Raw genomic sequence first — 15,801 nt, 5'->3', positions numbered from 1 at the left:
TTTTATATATATGAAAGTCATGCTGTGGTCTCACATACAATATATTCAAAGTGGAACCCATCAAATATAAGAACTGTAAAAGGATATGGCAGCCACATGCTAAAATCTCTATTTATGGATGAGAGAACTGATCTGCATCTAAATATTTTATAAATATTGCTTGGGCAGCCCGGGTGGCTCAGTGGTTTAGCACCGCCTTTGGCCCAGGGTCTGGTCCTGGAGACCCAGGATCGAGTCCCACATCAGGCTCCCTGCATGGAGTCTGCTTTCCCTCTGTCTGTGTTTCTGCCTCTACCCCCCCCCTTTCTGTCTCTGTCTCTGTCTCTCATGAATAAATGAATAAAATCTTTAAAATATATTTTATAAATATTGCTCATTTAATATTCACAACTTTATGAGATGAAAATACATTATGCTTATTTTATAGAGAGGAAACAATCCCAGGTGATACAACTTGTCAGTAATTGAGTTGAAATTCAAACTCAGGCAGCTCTATCTCCAGAATTCATGTATTTAACCACTCTATTCTCTAATTATTTTTCCCAAATAATTTTATAGTTTAACTTCCTTATGCAATAATATATAATAGCTGACTCCTCATCAAGACTATAACCTTGTAATTGACACTCAAGATCTTGGAGACAGTATAGCCTCAAAGTTAAGAGCTTGGACTTTGAATCTGGATTGTTGAATTCAAATCCCAATTCTGGCACTTACATTTCTTGAGAGAAAGTCATTTAACCTTCCTAGATTTCAGAATTTTCTTTTGTAAAATGGAGATGGTAATAATAGTACCAATTTCATAGAATTACTGTGAGGAATAAGTACGTTAATGCCAGTGGAGATATCTAGAATAGAGCCTGACAGTATATTCTCAGTTGGAATTGATTTTTATTTCGTAATTGATTGTTCTACTTTAACATTATTCTCCGCCTCAAGCCATCTTTTTCTCAAGAGGTTTGTCACTTCAATAACTATTCCCTTCCTTTCACTGCTGTGCTAATTCTTACTTCTGTGCTATTGCTTATGGTGCTTACCAGTCTGCAATATTTAGTAATATATTTTTAACATTTTAATTATTTTTTATTTTTCTGTAACAGAAATAGAAATATAATTCCTGAGGGTCAAACACAAAAGGAATCCCCTGGATTTTCTTTTCTTATGAATTATACTTCTAGATCTCCTGGATTGAATTTATTTGATTCTACCATATTTGATTCAGAAATCTCATCAGATCAGGTAATATGAGAAGTTAAAATTTTATTTCTAACAAACTACACTGGAACCTCAAGTAATATTTGTTTAAGAGGGAGAGAGCACACACATACGCACACACAAACAGGGGTAGGGAGGGGCAGAGGGAGAAAGAAGGAATTTTTCTTTTTTAAGATTTATTTATGAGAGAGAAGGGACAGAGGGGGAGGGAGATAATCTTAAGCAGACTCTCCACTGAGTGTGGAGCTCTGTTTGAGACTCCATATCACGACCCTGAGATCATGACCTGAGTGGAAACCAATAGTTGGAGGCTTCACTGACTGAGCTATCCAGATGCCCCTCAAGTAATTCCTTTAGTATCAAACTGTTTGGGACAGAGTACAAAGCAGAGGCAATTTTTTAAAAGATTTTATTTATTCGCGACAGACACACAGAGAGAGAAGCAGAGACACAGGCAGAGGGAAAAGCAGGCTCCAGGCAGGGAACCTGACGTGGGACTCGATCCCGGGTCTCCAGGATCAAGCCCTGGGTTGAAGGCAGCACTAAACCACTGAGCCACCCAGGCTACCCAGCAGAAGCAACTTTTTAAAAAAGATTCTGAGTATGGATAGTGTGGCAGAATTCCCCCATTATGTTGTTTTGAACTTCAGGTGCCTTCAGTTGATATCTGTTGATAAAAAAAAGCAATTTCAGGATAGGGATGACTTAAATTGCAGTTAAAGGGCAGTTTAAAATTAATTTGGCTTTATAGTTCATGTGCCTAACTTCTAAATGAACTTTGCACATTCTTATTGTGAAAAATTCTCCAGGTTATATGTGTATGTACATAGCAACATTATTAGTTAATAAAAGACCTAATTTTCTTCTAATAGTGATTTCTGTTATACAGTGATAAAACAGTCAAGTGCTTATTTCTATATTTGGCAATTGAAACTGAAAATTAAGATGTGCTTTATTTGATCAGTAGAGACAGCATGGTGTAGTGGCTAAGACTAGACTCTTATGCCACACTAGTTGAGTGTGTACAGGATGTAGGATTTTGAGTACATAGCTCTCCGTTTCTCGTCTGTAACATGGAAATAAGAACTTTTATCTATTGGTTTTATGGATATTGAATGAGTTTATATGCATAAAGCCTTAGAAAAATTCTACCCACTTAATAATGTTAATGTATGTAGCAGTGTAATATAATAAGTATTGTATTTTTGTTGCTCATTTAAATTAGTCACATTTAGCTAGTTTTAGTGAATTAAAATATTTTATTCCTACACCCCCCACATTATATTAAATTGTTGAAATTATAAGTTTATTGATGGTTAATATAGTACTATACATTTCATAGCATTTCATGTCTTCAGTTTTTTCCCAATTTTTATTTCAATGCTTATTTTAAAACCAGGTAATTCCCAGAAGGTATGTGCCGGGTATAAAAAAAGTAGAATATAGTTAGACAATTACCATTTACAATATTAGCTTTAATATAAAATACATATATATAACTTTAACAGGAAACATGTACATATGGATAAAGCAAACCACAAAAATTACTAAAAACTTATTGAGTTCATGGAGAGACATACCAAGTAGATAGATGGGAATAAAATACTGTAAATATATATTTCTTCCCAAAATAATTTATAAATGTAATCCAGTTCTAATCTAATTGGGATCCTGGCAAGATGGTTCAACTTTAACTTTTTGTTTTGTTTTGCTCTGTAGTGTTGGGGTGGGGAATGAGATTGGCAGATAATTGCTAAGTTTCCTGGTCAAGAATAATCAAGGAAATGTTCAAATTAAGATTGGCAATAATTAAAATGGAATTCTAAAGAAAAAACCCATTAACCCAAAATAAAGCAGAGAATTAATAAAGTAACAAGACACAGATAAAGCAAACAGAATACAAACAGTAAAATGTTAGACCAAAATATGAGGTTTTAATAATCACATTAACTATAAATGGGCTAAACACTCCATTAAAGGTGGAGATTTTAAGAGTGGATCAAAAAGCATGACCTGGGATCCCTGGGTGGCGCAGTGGTTTAGCGCCTGCCTTTGGCCCAGGGCGCGATCCTGGAGACCCGGGATCGAGTCCCACATCGGGCTCCCAGTGCATGGAGCCTGCTTCTCCCTCTGCCTGTGTCTCTGCCTCTCTCTCTCTCTCTCTCTCTGTGTGTGTGTGTGTGACAAATAAATAAAAATTAAAAAAAAAAAAGCATGACCTAACTATAAGCTATCAATAAGAAACACACTTTATTTTTTATTTTTTCAAGTTTTTATTTAAATTCCAGTTAGTTAACATGCAGTGTAATATTAATTTCGGGGTAGAATTTAGTGATTCATCACTTTTACATACAACACCCAGTGCTTATCTCAGGAAGTGCTCTCCTTCACATCCATAAAACTTTCACTATATGATACACACACACACACACACTGGAATATTAATCAGTCACTAAAAAGAATGAAATCTTGCCATGTGCAATGATGTGGATGGAGCCAGAGGGTATTATGCTAAGTGAAATAAGTCAATCAGAGAAAGAAAAGTAGGATTTCATTCAAATGTAAAATTTAAGAAACGAAACAGATGAACATGGGGTAGAGAAGGAAAAATAAAGATAACAGAGAGGGAAGAAAACTACAAGAAACTCTTGAGAATCAGGAACAAACAGTGTTGCTAGAGAGGAGATGGGTGGGGGGATGGAGTAAATGGGTGATGGGCATTAAAAAGGGCACTTGTAATGAGCACTGGGTGTTATATGTAAGTGATGAAGCAGTAAGTTCTACACCTGAAACTCATACTATACTGTAGTTAACTAACTGCAATATAAGTAAAATCTTGAAAGTAAAAAAAGTAAATGGAAAGAAAAAGATATATAAAAAAACTATAAGAAGGTAAAATGGCTATACTTATATGATTTTAGGTAATCTTCAAGGCAAAGAATATTGCTAGATATAAAGAAGGACATTTCTTAAGGATAAAGGGGCCAGTTCTTAAGGAAGATATAATAATGACAAATGTGTATATGCCTAATAATAGCTTCAAAATACAGAAACAAATGAAAAGCAGACAATAAGTAATACAGTCAATGATATGTAATAGCAATGTAATGGGACAGATTGTAGCTATCAATGTGATGAACATAGCATAATGTATAAACATAGCATAATATATAAACTTGTCAATTCACGAAGTTGTATACCAAAAACTAATGTAACATTGTGTGTCAACTATACTAGAAAAAAATACAGAAACAAAAATTGACCAAATTAAAGGGAGAAATAGAAAAAAAACACAAACTTGTGTGGAGATTTCTAGTACTCTTCTCTCAAAAATTGATTGAATTAGACAACATAATCAATAAAGATCTATAAAATCTGAACACCACCACCAATTCCCTTGACCTAACTGACATGTAGAGAACACCAACCACATCCAGCAATAGCAGCTTATATGGGCATGTCTTATTTTATTATACTTTGGAGATACGGCTTTTTTTTTTTAAATAAATTGAAAGTTTGTGGCAAACCTCTGCCAAGCAAGTCTACTGGCATCATTTTTCCAACAGCATTTTCTCACCTTGTATCTACGTGTCACATTTTGGTAATTGTCACAATATTTCAAACTCTTTCATTATTACATTTGTTATGGAGGTCTGTGGTCAGTGATTAAAACTCAATGAAAGCTCAGATGAAGGTTAGCATTTTTTTTTTTAGCAAAATGTATTTTAAAATATTAAGTATGTGCATTTAAGACATGATGCTGTTGCACACTTAATAGTATAGTGTAAACGTAACTTTTATATGCATTGGGAGACCAAAAAATTCATTTGATCTCCTTTATTGTGTATTCACATTTTTGTGGTGATCTGGAACCAAATTTATGATATTTCTGAGGTGTGCCTGTATATTCTTTTCAAGTGCTGATGGTACATTCACCAAGACCATATTCTGGGCCATAAAATAAGTCATAATAAATTTCAAAGGATTGAAATCACAAAGAATATGTTCTCTGCCCACAATATAACTAAATTAGAAATCAATAATAACAGAGAAGGAAAATTGTAAATAAGTAGGCCATGGATCAAAGAAGAAATCATGAGAAAAATTAGAAAAGATTTTGAAATGAATGATTATGAAAATTCAGTGTGTCAAAATTGAAGAATGTTGCCAAAACCAGAACAAAACCATAGCTTTAAATAATTTAATTATTATTTTAAGTAATTCAATTAATAGAAAAGTCTTAAATAAGTAATTAGGTTTTCACCTTGAAAATCTAGAAAAATAAGAACAAAGTAAACCCAATGTAAATATAATGAAAAAATAAGATAAAAGAAATTAATGAAATAGAAAATGAGCCTTATTTTACTATAAGCAAATGATAGGTTTTAAAGATAGGTCTCTTTTTTTAAAGTACAGTAGTATGCTATAGGCTCTTACCATTTTGTCTATATTTATTATGCTAATTAGAAGAACCAGGCTTTATGGTCAAATATAAATGCCATATATATACTGTTCTACTGACTTCATGAGTAATAATGAATGAAAATTATTTTTCAGTTTAGTGAACATAATTCCGCAGGAAATTTAAACCTTCTCTCATCACAACAAGAAATTGGTAAGTGATTTGAAGTTTGCTGCATATAAAAAACATGTTAATTTCTCCACTTTTTATTTAGTTTGCCTCTGATTTTCTCAGGTCCTCAGTTTATTCTTTTAAAATTGTTACTTCTGCAACACTCACTAATTATTTTTGGTAGCAATTTAACTTCTTTTCTCACTACTCCACCAAATTCTCCAGTATTACTAGTGACTTAACAATTATTAAACATTATGGGAATCTTGTGTTTTATCATATTCACTATCTTTGCAGCATTTAATGTAGTTGACTATTCTCATCTTTCTGAAGTTTATAGATTTCCTCTGATCTCTTTGGTGCTTACTTTTTATTGGATCTTCTTTCTTCTTTTGTCCCATGATTAATTCAACATATAAATATATATATGTGTGTGTGTGTGTATACATATAGTATATTTTATATCCAGTATAAAAATATTTATGTTTTTACATTTTAAATGTATGTGTATATACATATAGTATATTTTATATTTGGCTCTGGTCATAGAATAGTGGACAAGAATGAAAATTTCTTTTTTTTTTTTTAAGAATGAAAATTTCTAATGGGGTTTTTGTTCTGGTGGGAGAAACTGAAAGTAGAAAAATGATTATATGTCCGGTAGTGCATGAAACAGCAGTTGATAAGGGTTTGAAGAGGCAGTTGGATCCATACATTACAACTTTTAATCTAATATTAGATTTACTTAGGTTTATAGAAAGATACAGAATAGGTAATAACAGCATTTATGGTATCTTAATCTCACCAGTCCACCAGCTCCCCAAATTATAAGGTTTCATTTGTCACCTCACTCACACGGGACATGTTAGGCTACTATGGACAAAAGGTATGGTGCATGTAGGTCACCTTGAACTCGTCTCATCTACTTCAAGTGCAGTCCCTCACAGTACACTAGGAAGATACAACATTATACATTTATTTTAATTCTGTATTTTCTAAGAAAATAGTGCTGTGAGAAATAAGACTTCAAGATCATTCTTCCAGGTGGTCTTGAATGAGTGCAGGCTTGATGTTACCTCTTTACTTACTGGTGGTGATAAATATTATTAAGAAAAGTGAAACAGAGTAAAGGAAATAGGGAGCACTTGGATTGGGAAGGTGATTGTGATACAAGATAGTAAGGGAAGGCATCACTGAAAGGCATTGAGCAAAGACCAGAAGGAAGTGCCAGGTACAACCTACTAGGATAAGTGTTCTAGGCAGTAGATGCAAAGGTCTTGAGATGGGAGCATGCTCAGTATGTTCATTGAATTGAGGATAAATTAGTATAAGTGGAATCAAGTAAGAAGGGACAAACTTGTAAGAAATTAAATCAGAAAGGTTGGAGGGAGAGCAAACCATATGAGGCCCTAAGACAATTAAGAACTTTGGGTTTTTCTCCTAAGTGAGATGGGAAGCTTATTGGAGAGTTTTGAGCGAAGGACCGAAGTGATTTAATACGTTTTAAGAGAATTATTTAGCTGCTATATGGAGAATAGACTGTATGGAAGCAAGGGTGTAATCAGGGAGATTGATTAGGTAACTAAAATAATATGTGTGAGAATTAATGATGGCAAGGATAGTGGTAGTGGAAGTGGTGAGAAGTGGTCAGATCTGGTCATTAAGGGTTCTGAAGATAGAGTTGTATGGATTTGCTTATGGACCAGATGTTAGGTATAAAGGAAAGAAATAAAGATAATCTGAAGATTTTGACATGAGTAACTATAAAATGGAAATGTCATTTATTGGAATATGGAAGGCCATACATTAGAGATTGACAGGAGCTGGAAGTTTAGTTTTGGAACTGTTAACAACTGAAAAGCCTATAATATTACATAGCTAAATAAAAGTAAAGTAGGAAATTGTATATATGAATCTGGAATTCAGCGGTGTGGAAACATAAATTTTGGAATTATCATAAATGGCATGTAATGCTTTGAGACCAGAATGCATCTACCAATTGTAGACATTCTTTAAATGCCTACTATCTAAAATAATAAATTTATTTAATATTCTTTCCTTTGACAACCTTAGTCATTTGACACTCATTCACTTCAAATATTATAATATAGGTCCTGATCAAATTTATATGTTCCTTCCCTGACTTCTAAACTTTAGGACCTTATTTTCTTAGTCTTTTTTTCCAGTTTTATTAATATAATTGACATACATGACTGGATAAATTTAAGATGTACAGTGTAAAGGCTCGACTTACATATATTTTTAAATGATTATTGCAGTAAGTTTAAAGAATATCCAACATCTCATATAGATTCAGTAAAAAGAAAAAGAAAAAAATGAAAATAATTTTCTTTGTGATAAGAACTCTTAGGATTTACTCTCTAGATATCTTTCCTATATATCATATAGCAGTGTTAACTATAGTCATCATGTTGTACCTGACTTCCCTATTAGCATTTATCGTATAACTGGAAGTTTGTATCTTTTGACTACTTTCCTCTAAATTCCCCTCCTCCGCCCCCAACCTCTGGTAACTACAAATCTGATCTCTTTTTCTATGAGTTTGGTTTTCTTTTTTCTTTTCATTTCTTTTTTCTTTTTTTCTTTCTTTCCATTCTTTGTCAGTTCCACATATAAGTGAGATCATACATCATTTGTCTTTCGCTTACTTCACTCACATAATGCCATTAGTGTTACTGTAAATGGCAGGATTTCCTTGGTTTTTTTTTATGCCTCAATAATATTCCATTGTGTACACACACACATATATATAACATATATACACATCCATATATATACACATCCATGTGTGTGTGTGTGTATATATATATATATATATATATATATATATATATATCACAACTGTTTATCCATTCATCTACTGATGAACACTTAAGTTGTTTCCATGTCTTGCCTGTTACAAATATTGCTGCTATAACATGGAGGTGCACATATCATTTTGAGTTAGTGTTTTCATCTTCTTTGGATATATTCCCAGAGGTAGAGTTGCTAGATCATATGGTTTCTCTATTTTTAACTTTTTGAGAATCCTCCATACTGTTTTCCATAGTAGCTATACCAGTTTACAATCCTACGAGTGGTGTTCAAGTGTTCCCTTTTCTGTACATCCTTGCCAGCTTTTATTATCTCTTGTCTTTTTGATAAGGAGCATTCTAACAGATGTGAGATGATATTTCATTGTGGGTTTGATGATGGCAATCATCAATGCTACTGATTTTTTGCATTTCACTAATGACTAGTGATGTTGAGCATCCTTTCATATACCTGTTGGCCACCATAGTACCTGTTGGCCTTGTAGTATCTTCTTTGGAAAAATGTCTACTTAGGTCATTTGCCTGTTTTTAATGGAATTATTAATTTTTTTTGCTATTGAGTTGTGTGAGGTCTTTATGTATTTTGGATATTAGTCTTTTATCAGATACATGCTTTGTAAATATTTTTCCTGTTCTCTAGGTTGCCTTCTCACTTTTCACTTTATTTTTTCTTTTGCTGTGCAGAGGCTTTTTAATTTGATGTAGTTCCATTTGTTAATTTTTAAAATTTTGTTGCTTATACTATAGGTGTCATACCCAAAAAATCATTGTCGCCTTCCTTTTCCCTCTGCTCCTTTCTTGGCTCATGTTCTCTCTCTCTCTCAAATAAATAAAATCTTTAAAAAATTATTGTCAAGACCTATGTCATGGAGTCCTTAGGACTTCCATGGTTTTCAGTCTTAAATTTAAATCTTTAATCCATTTCAAGTTAATTTTTGTGAGTGGTGTAAGATAGGAGTCTAATGTCATTCTGTTTACATGTAAGTATCCAATTTTACCAGCACTATTTATTGAAGAGACTGTCTTTTCTCCGTTGAGTATTCTTGCCTCCCTTGTCAAATGTTAGTTGACTATATGTATGCGTGGGTTTATTTCTGGGCTCTCAGCTCTGTTCTGTTGATCCTTTTGTCTGTTTTTTTATGCCAGTGTCATACTGTTTTGATTAATATAGCTTGATAATTTAACTTGAAACCAGGAAGTGTGATGCCTCCCATTTTGTTCTTTCTCAGGATTGTTTTGGCTTTTGGGAGTCATTTCTGGTTTCATATAAATTTGGGGAGCATTTTTTCTACTTTTATAAAAAAAATGCCATTGGAATCTTTGTAGGGATTGCATTGAATCTATAGATGGATTTCAGTAGTAGTGATATTTTAACAATCTTAATTCTTCCAATACATGAACACAAGATAACTTTCCATATATCTGTGTCTTCATTAATTTCTTTTACCAATGTCTTGTAGTTTTCAGAGTAGAGGTCTTTTAGCATTCTTGGTTAAGTTTATTCCTAAATATTTTATTCAGTACAATATTTATAATATTATCCTATTGTAAAGAGGATCATTTTTAAAAATTCCTTTTTTAGATAATTTTTGTTGGTGTTTAGAAATGCTACTGATTTTTTGTATATTAATTTTATATCCTGCAACTTTATTGAATTAATTGATTAGATATAACAGTTTTTTGGTAGAGTCTTTAGGATTTTCTATATATAAAATCATGTAGTCTGTACATAGAGTCAGATTTACTTCTTCCTTTCTAATTTGAATGCCTTTTATTTCTTTTTCCTTGCCTGATTGCTCTACCTAGTACTTCTAGTACTACTTTGAATAGGAGTTGTAACAGCAGGCACCTTTATTTTGTTCCTGATCTTAAAGGAAAAGCTCTCCTCTTTTCACCATTAAGTATAGTGTTATCTGTGGGCTTGTCATATATGGCCTTTATTATATTGAGATGTATTCCTTCTTCTATGCCTAAATTGTTAATTTTTTATCACGAATGGATTTTGAGTGTTGTCAAATGCTTTTTCTGCATCTATTGAGATGATCATATGATTATTTTCTTTTATTCTGTTAATGTGTTGTATCTAACCTTGTTCTAACATATATTTTAAGCTTTTTTTCTTATAAGAATAATGTATACTTTTGGCCAGACTGAAGAACTCACTACGTCCCAAATATGCCCACCTTTCTTTCCCATATTTTTCTTCCTGAAATCCTCAGCTTCCATTTCTTTTTTTAAAAGATTTTATTTATTTATTTGAGAGAAAGACAGAGAGACAGAGATAGCAACAGAGAGCACAGGCAGGGAGGAGAGAGAGAAGCAGGCTCCCTGCTGACCAGGGAGCCTGATGTGGGGCTCAGTCCCAGGACCCCAGGATCATGACCGGAACCGAAGGCAGACACTTAACCAGCTGAGCTACCCAAGCACCCCAACTTCCATTTCTTTCTAACCATCTTGCAAGACCAGGTTCCATAAATCCTTTTTTTCCCTTCAACTTTTCATTCCAAAAGATCTCTCCTTCACTTTTCTGCATGTTTCTTTTTTGATATACTTTTAAATATTCTATTTTTTGTTACTATTTATCAATATATATAAAATCTCTTCTAATCACAGGTCTTTGAGGACAGGGGTTCTGTTTTATTCACCTTTGAATTGTCCAGCACCTTGCACAGTCATCTATTATATTATTTATAATGATATATATATAATTTATATATAAATTATAATTTATAATAAAGACTTCATAAGAACGTTTTTTTCTGAAATTAAATTTAAAAATCATATTCATTCATTCAAAGGCAGATTCGAGATTTTAGTTTTTTCTGAGCCTATAGCTATATTACAGCTATTTTCCCTTGTTTAAGTCTTATGGATGTGTACTGAAGTCAATGGAAAAATAAAGGGATAAAGGAAGAACTCAAGTATCTGGTAATTAGTCCATCTGTCTTTCTAACCATCCCTCCATGCACCCATCCTAATTCTGGTTGGCTCAGCTTTACTTAGGGTGACATAATTGAGGTTTTTAAAGATACATGAATCTTCAAAGTACCACAAAGTAAATTGTTCTGCTTAATGTACTAATTGAATTGGTTCTCCATGGAAAAAAATACAGGTGCTTTAACAGACTTGCTTCAAGTAAGATTTTAGATTACTGTGCATTTTGAGTTGTTTAATAATAATTAAAAATTATAATAAGTATACTAAAAATATTTTTATATTTACAGTCTTACATAATATAATGAATATTAAATAATGTTTTCCCTAAGGGGCAATTCTTGGAGTCATTATCCAAATAATCAGTTAAGCAAAGTTGATTTCAGAAATTCCCACCTGAGTGGCTCAGTTGGTTAAGCATCTGACTCTTGGTTTTAGCTCAGGTCATGATCTCAGGATCATGAGATAGATAGAGCCCTGCATAAGGCTCCATGCTCATCATGGAGTCTGCTTGAGATTTTCTTCCTCTCCCCTTTGTCCACCCTGCCCCACATACATACACACTTGTACTCTCTCTCTCAAATAAATTTTTTAAAAATCTTAAAATATTCCTTTTAGAACTCTAGAACCTTTTCACTATTCTGTTTCCTTGAACAATGAATGCCACAAGCAATACATTGTAGTAACTTATAAACAATAGTTGAGTAAGTTTGACTTCTGCAGTATCTCTCAGATCCAGCATTTCTTATTTCTTTCCCTATTCCCTTTGCTATGACTATAAGACCAAACTTTCATCATCTCTTTCCTGTTATCCCTACCCACTTCTAGATACTCTACTATTTCAGCCTCTTAATGCATTCTTTCCTTAGTAATTCTCAGAAAGTAGTTCAAATCCTGTCATATCTCCACTTGAAACTTAAAAAAAATTTTTTTTTTAAATTTATTTATGATAGTCACAGAGAGAGAGAGAGAGAGGCAGAGACACAGGCGGAGGGAGAAGCAGGCTCCATGCACCGGGAGCCTGATGTGGGATTCGATCCCGGGTCTCCAGGATCGCGCCCTGGGCCAAAGGCAGGCGCCAAACTGCTGCGCCACCCAGGGATCCCAAAAAAAATTTTTTTTTAAATTATTTTGTTGGGAGGGAGGGAGAAGAAGAGTGAGAATCTTAAGCAGTCTCTACAGCCATTGTGGAGTGGGAGATGGGACTTGATCTCACAATCTCGAGATCATGACCTGAACAGAAGTCCAATGCTTACCCGACTGAGCCACTCAGGTGCCCCTCCACTTGAAAACTTTTAATGGCTTCCTCTTAGATATCAAAGTCTGGATTCTGGATTGAATGTCCATTCAGCAGTCTTTCCAAGCTCATCTTATTTAATACCTTTTAATAACTTATTATTTCTCAGTGCTCCTGACAGGCTGAACTGATTTCTCTTATACTTCTATGCATGCCTGTTTCTGTGCCTCTGTGCTTTTCTCTCCATTTGAGTTGTTTTATCCCCCACCTATTTTTTTTAACCATATATGCTACCCCTATTTACACTTGAGTTCAGATTATTTGAAAGTAAGTTTGAATCTACTTGATTTTTCATAGTACAAAGGACAGTTGTTTGCACATAGAAATACAGTTAAATATCAACTTTATAAGTCATTCAGTGTTACCCTATTTATTGTTTACAGTATGTTGTAATTCAGTAGATTATGCAAATAATGTAACATGAATAGTATGATATTGTGATGTTTATCTTCTTCAGGAAACTTATTTGGGAAATCAGAAAGAGAAGATGCTTTTACATTTTCTTTTTCATCAGACTCTTCAACTCATACATTTGGAACTGGAAAAGATGATTTTAGTTTTCCATTTTCATTTGAACAGGATCAAAACTCAACATCTTCTTCTGTAAAAGGTTTTTCATCTTCCTCACAAAATACAACACAGTTTACTTTTTTTTGAACTAATTACTAATTTCTCAAATTATTTAACTGCTCTGTGATCATTTAGGGCATAAATTTACATTATTACTTTAAAAATGAAGACTACTATCTTTTGTTGATTAAAGCAATAATAGATTATTATAGTTATATTATTTGATCATATTTAAATATTGAGGGAAATTAACCCTGTGTCATCAAATTTTGTTTTATTTGCAGTATTTGCTATTGTTATTTATTTTGGTGTGGATTTTGCAAGCCATTTTTAGGCAGAATTAATCTTAATAGAATTTGATGCCTTTTCATTAGTCTGTACTATAAATTTTAAGTCTGCTTCTCCCCAGAAACTAAGTTTCATTCTGGTAGTATTTTAGGTTCTTTGATAAGAACCAGAACTTTAGACCCTCAGAAGATCTTTTAGCAGTAACTAATGCACAATTAATGCTGAGGTATACTTTGTACATTAGCTACTAAAAAATGCTTTTAAAACTACTGTGTTTCATGTATGCTTCACTTTCGTTGTAGTATAAAGAGTGGTACTTTAATAATAATCTCACAGAATTCATGTTATTGATAGTGAATGAAATGTTATTTTCTTCTAATATAACAAATAATAAAATTCTACTTTTATTAGTTATTCTAATATCTTTAATGGAAAGAAATTAAATACGAAGGGCTCAAATCATTTCTGAAAATTAGATTGTTGTATTAATGATGATACTGTTATATTTTCTTGCTTAAACTTTTTTGAAGAACATTTAAAATTTTGTTTTCTATCTCTAACAAAAAAATTCACCTTCATGTTTTATATGCAGCATTTGCTTGTTAATAATATAGGTTAAATGAAGATACTTAAAATTTGATGAAATTTTATAAACATATTACTCAACATCTTTGTATTTTGTGTAATTAGTTACATTGAGTTATTGAGTAATAAAGAGTTTGACTCCAAATTTTGGTGTGTGACTGCTGACAGATTTTAAGCTTCACTGCATTTTCTTTCCCTTCTGCTCCATATCTGATCAAGCTGATAAGAAAGCCCAGATGTTCCTACCTTTAGCACCAGTGGGAAGTTCAAGCCATACATAGGAACTCTTGTTCTGGTTCCACTCCCAAACAGCATGAAAACTCACAGCTAGTCTCCTTTCTCTGATTGCTCAAGTCTTTTTCAGACAAACTAGGTCCGGCCTGCTCTTGCCAGAAAATGTCATTATATGAGTAATAAATCTTTTCATAACCTACTGGGGTGTGTGTAGGGCCATTAGTCTGAATACCCAAACCAAATTTTGGTTGAGAATATCTCTTGGTTCTTCAGGGTGTCCACAACATATCACAATTGAATTATATTAAACCTTCCCAAAGGCTTGTTAGAAGAGAATGATACAAATAATGAGAGAATTTAAGGAAACTTTTAACTGTGTTTAAAAAATAAAAGCTTCAACTGGTTGAAAGCTGAAAATTTCAGTTAAAAACCTGATGTTTTCTTTTTTATATCAAATATTTTATTTACCCTATGATTGAATTAATTAGTAGTTTTAATATAATAAAAACATTAGCCAATGTCTATATATGAGAAAGGAGAAAATGTTGTAATTGGTTTATTTGTTATTTAAGAGGTTCAAAACTGGTTTTAGTCTTGAGAGACCCAGTGATTCCTTGGTTTATTTTTACTTTAAATAGAGAAATGCCTAGCACACCAGTATCATGTGTCAATAAAAGAGGTAAAGTGAAATAAGTATTTTTAAAGTATCTACAGTGTGCGTGGCACTTTGAGAGCACATAGAAGAGCTTAAAGACAGAGGCTTATGCTTAAAGAATTTATAATTTAGTTGAGACATAACTTATGAAGCAACAAAAGCACATTACAATAAAATAACTTATAATCAAATTCTATAGTTTACAGCTTGCTCTGTGGTAGAGAAGAGATTGAGTGCTTTAAGAATTATAAAAGGGAAGGATATCAGGCACCTGGGTGGCTCAGTAGTTGAGTGTCTGCCTCAGCTCAGGTCATGATCCTGGGGTCCTGGGATCGAGTCTCGCATCAGTATACCTGCAGAAAGCCTGCTTCTCCCTCTGCCTGTGTCTCTGCCTCTCTCTCTGTGTCGCTCATGGATAAATAAATAAAATATTTTAAAATAAAAATAAAAAGTAAGTTTATCATGGACTGGAAAGCCTGGGAAGGATTCACTAAAGAGGTAGGATTTAAATTAGGACATTAAAGTTATATAGATTGTAAAATTATTGAGTGTTAATGTTGTTGCCTTTTTTTAAGCTTTGCATTTTTGTTGCCTAACTCTAGTGACTAGTAAGATT

General features: G+C 33.0%; 1 protein-coding gene across 8 annotated transcripts in view; it reads left to right on the top strand.

The window, feature by feature from the left end:
- The window catches only part of C6H14orf39 (chromosome 6 C14orf39 homolog), an 85,291-nt gene extending 70,850 nt beyond the window's left edge, over positions 1-14,441 (top strand). For all 8 annotated transcript variants that reach the window (XM_072761690.1, XM_026000567.2, XM_072761686.1 and 5 more), the window contains 3 exons: positions 1,101-1,239; positions 5,773-5,830; positions 13,311-14,441. In XM_072761690.1, coding sequence (XP_072617791.1) covers positions 1,101-1,239; positions 5,773-5,830; positions 13,311-13,510 — 397 coding nt within the window. In that variant the 3' untranslated portion in view covers positions 13,511-14,441. The remainder of the gene's footprint in view (positions 1-1,100; positions 1,240-5,772; positions 5,831-13,310) is intronic.
- Positions 14,442-15,801: the final 1,360 nt, after the last annotated feature.

Source organism: Vulpes vulpes, chromosome 6, assembly GCF_048418805.1.
Source record: "Vulpes vulpes isolate BD-2025 chromosome 6, VulVul3, whole genome shotgun sequence".
In the NCBI taxonomy this organism is placed as follows: Eukaryota; Metazoa; Chordata; class Mammalia; order Carnivora; family Canidae; genus Vulpes; species Vulpes vulpes.
This window is presented reverse-complemented; position numbering and strand designations above follow the sequence as displayed.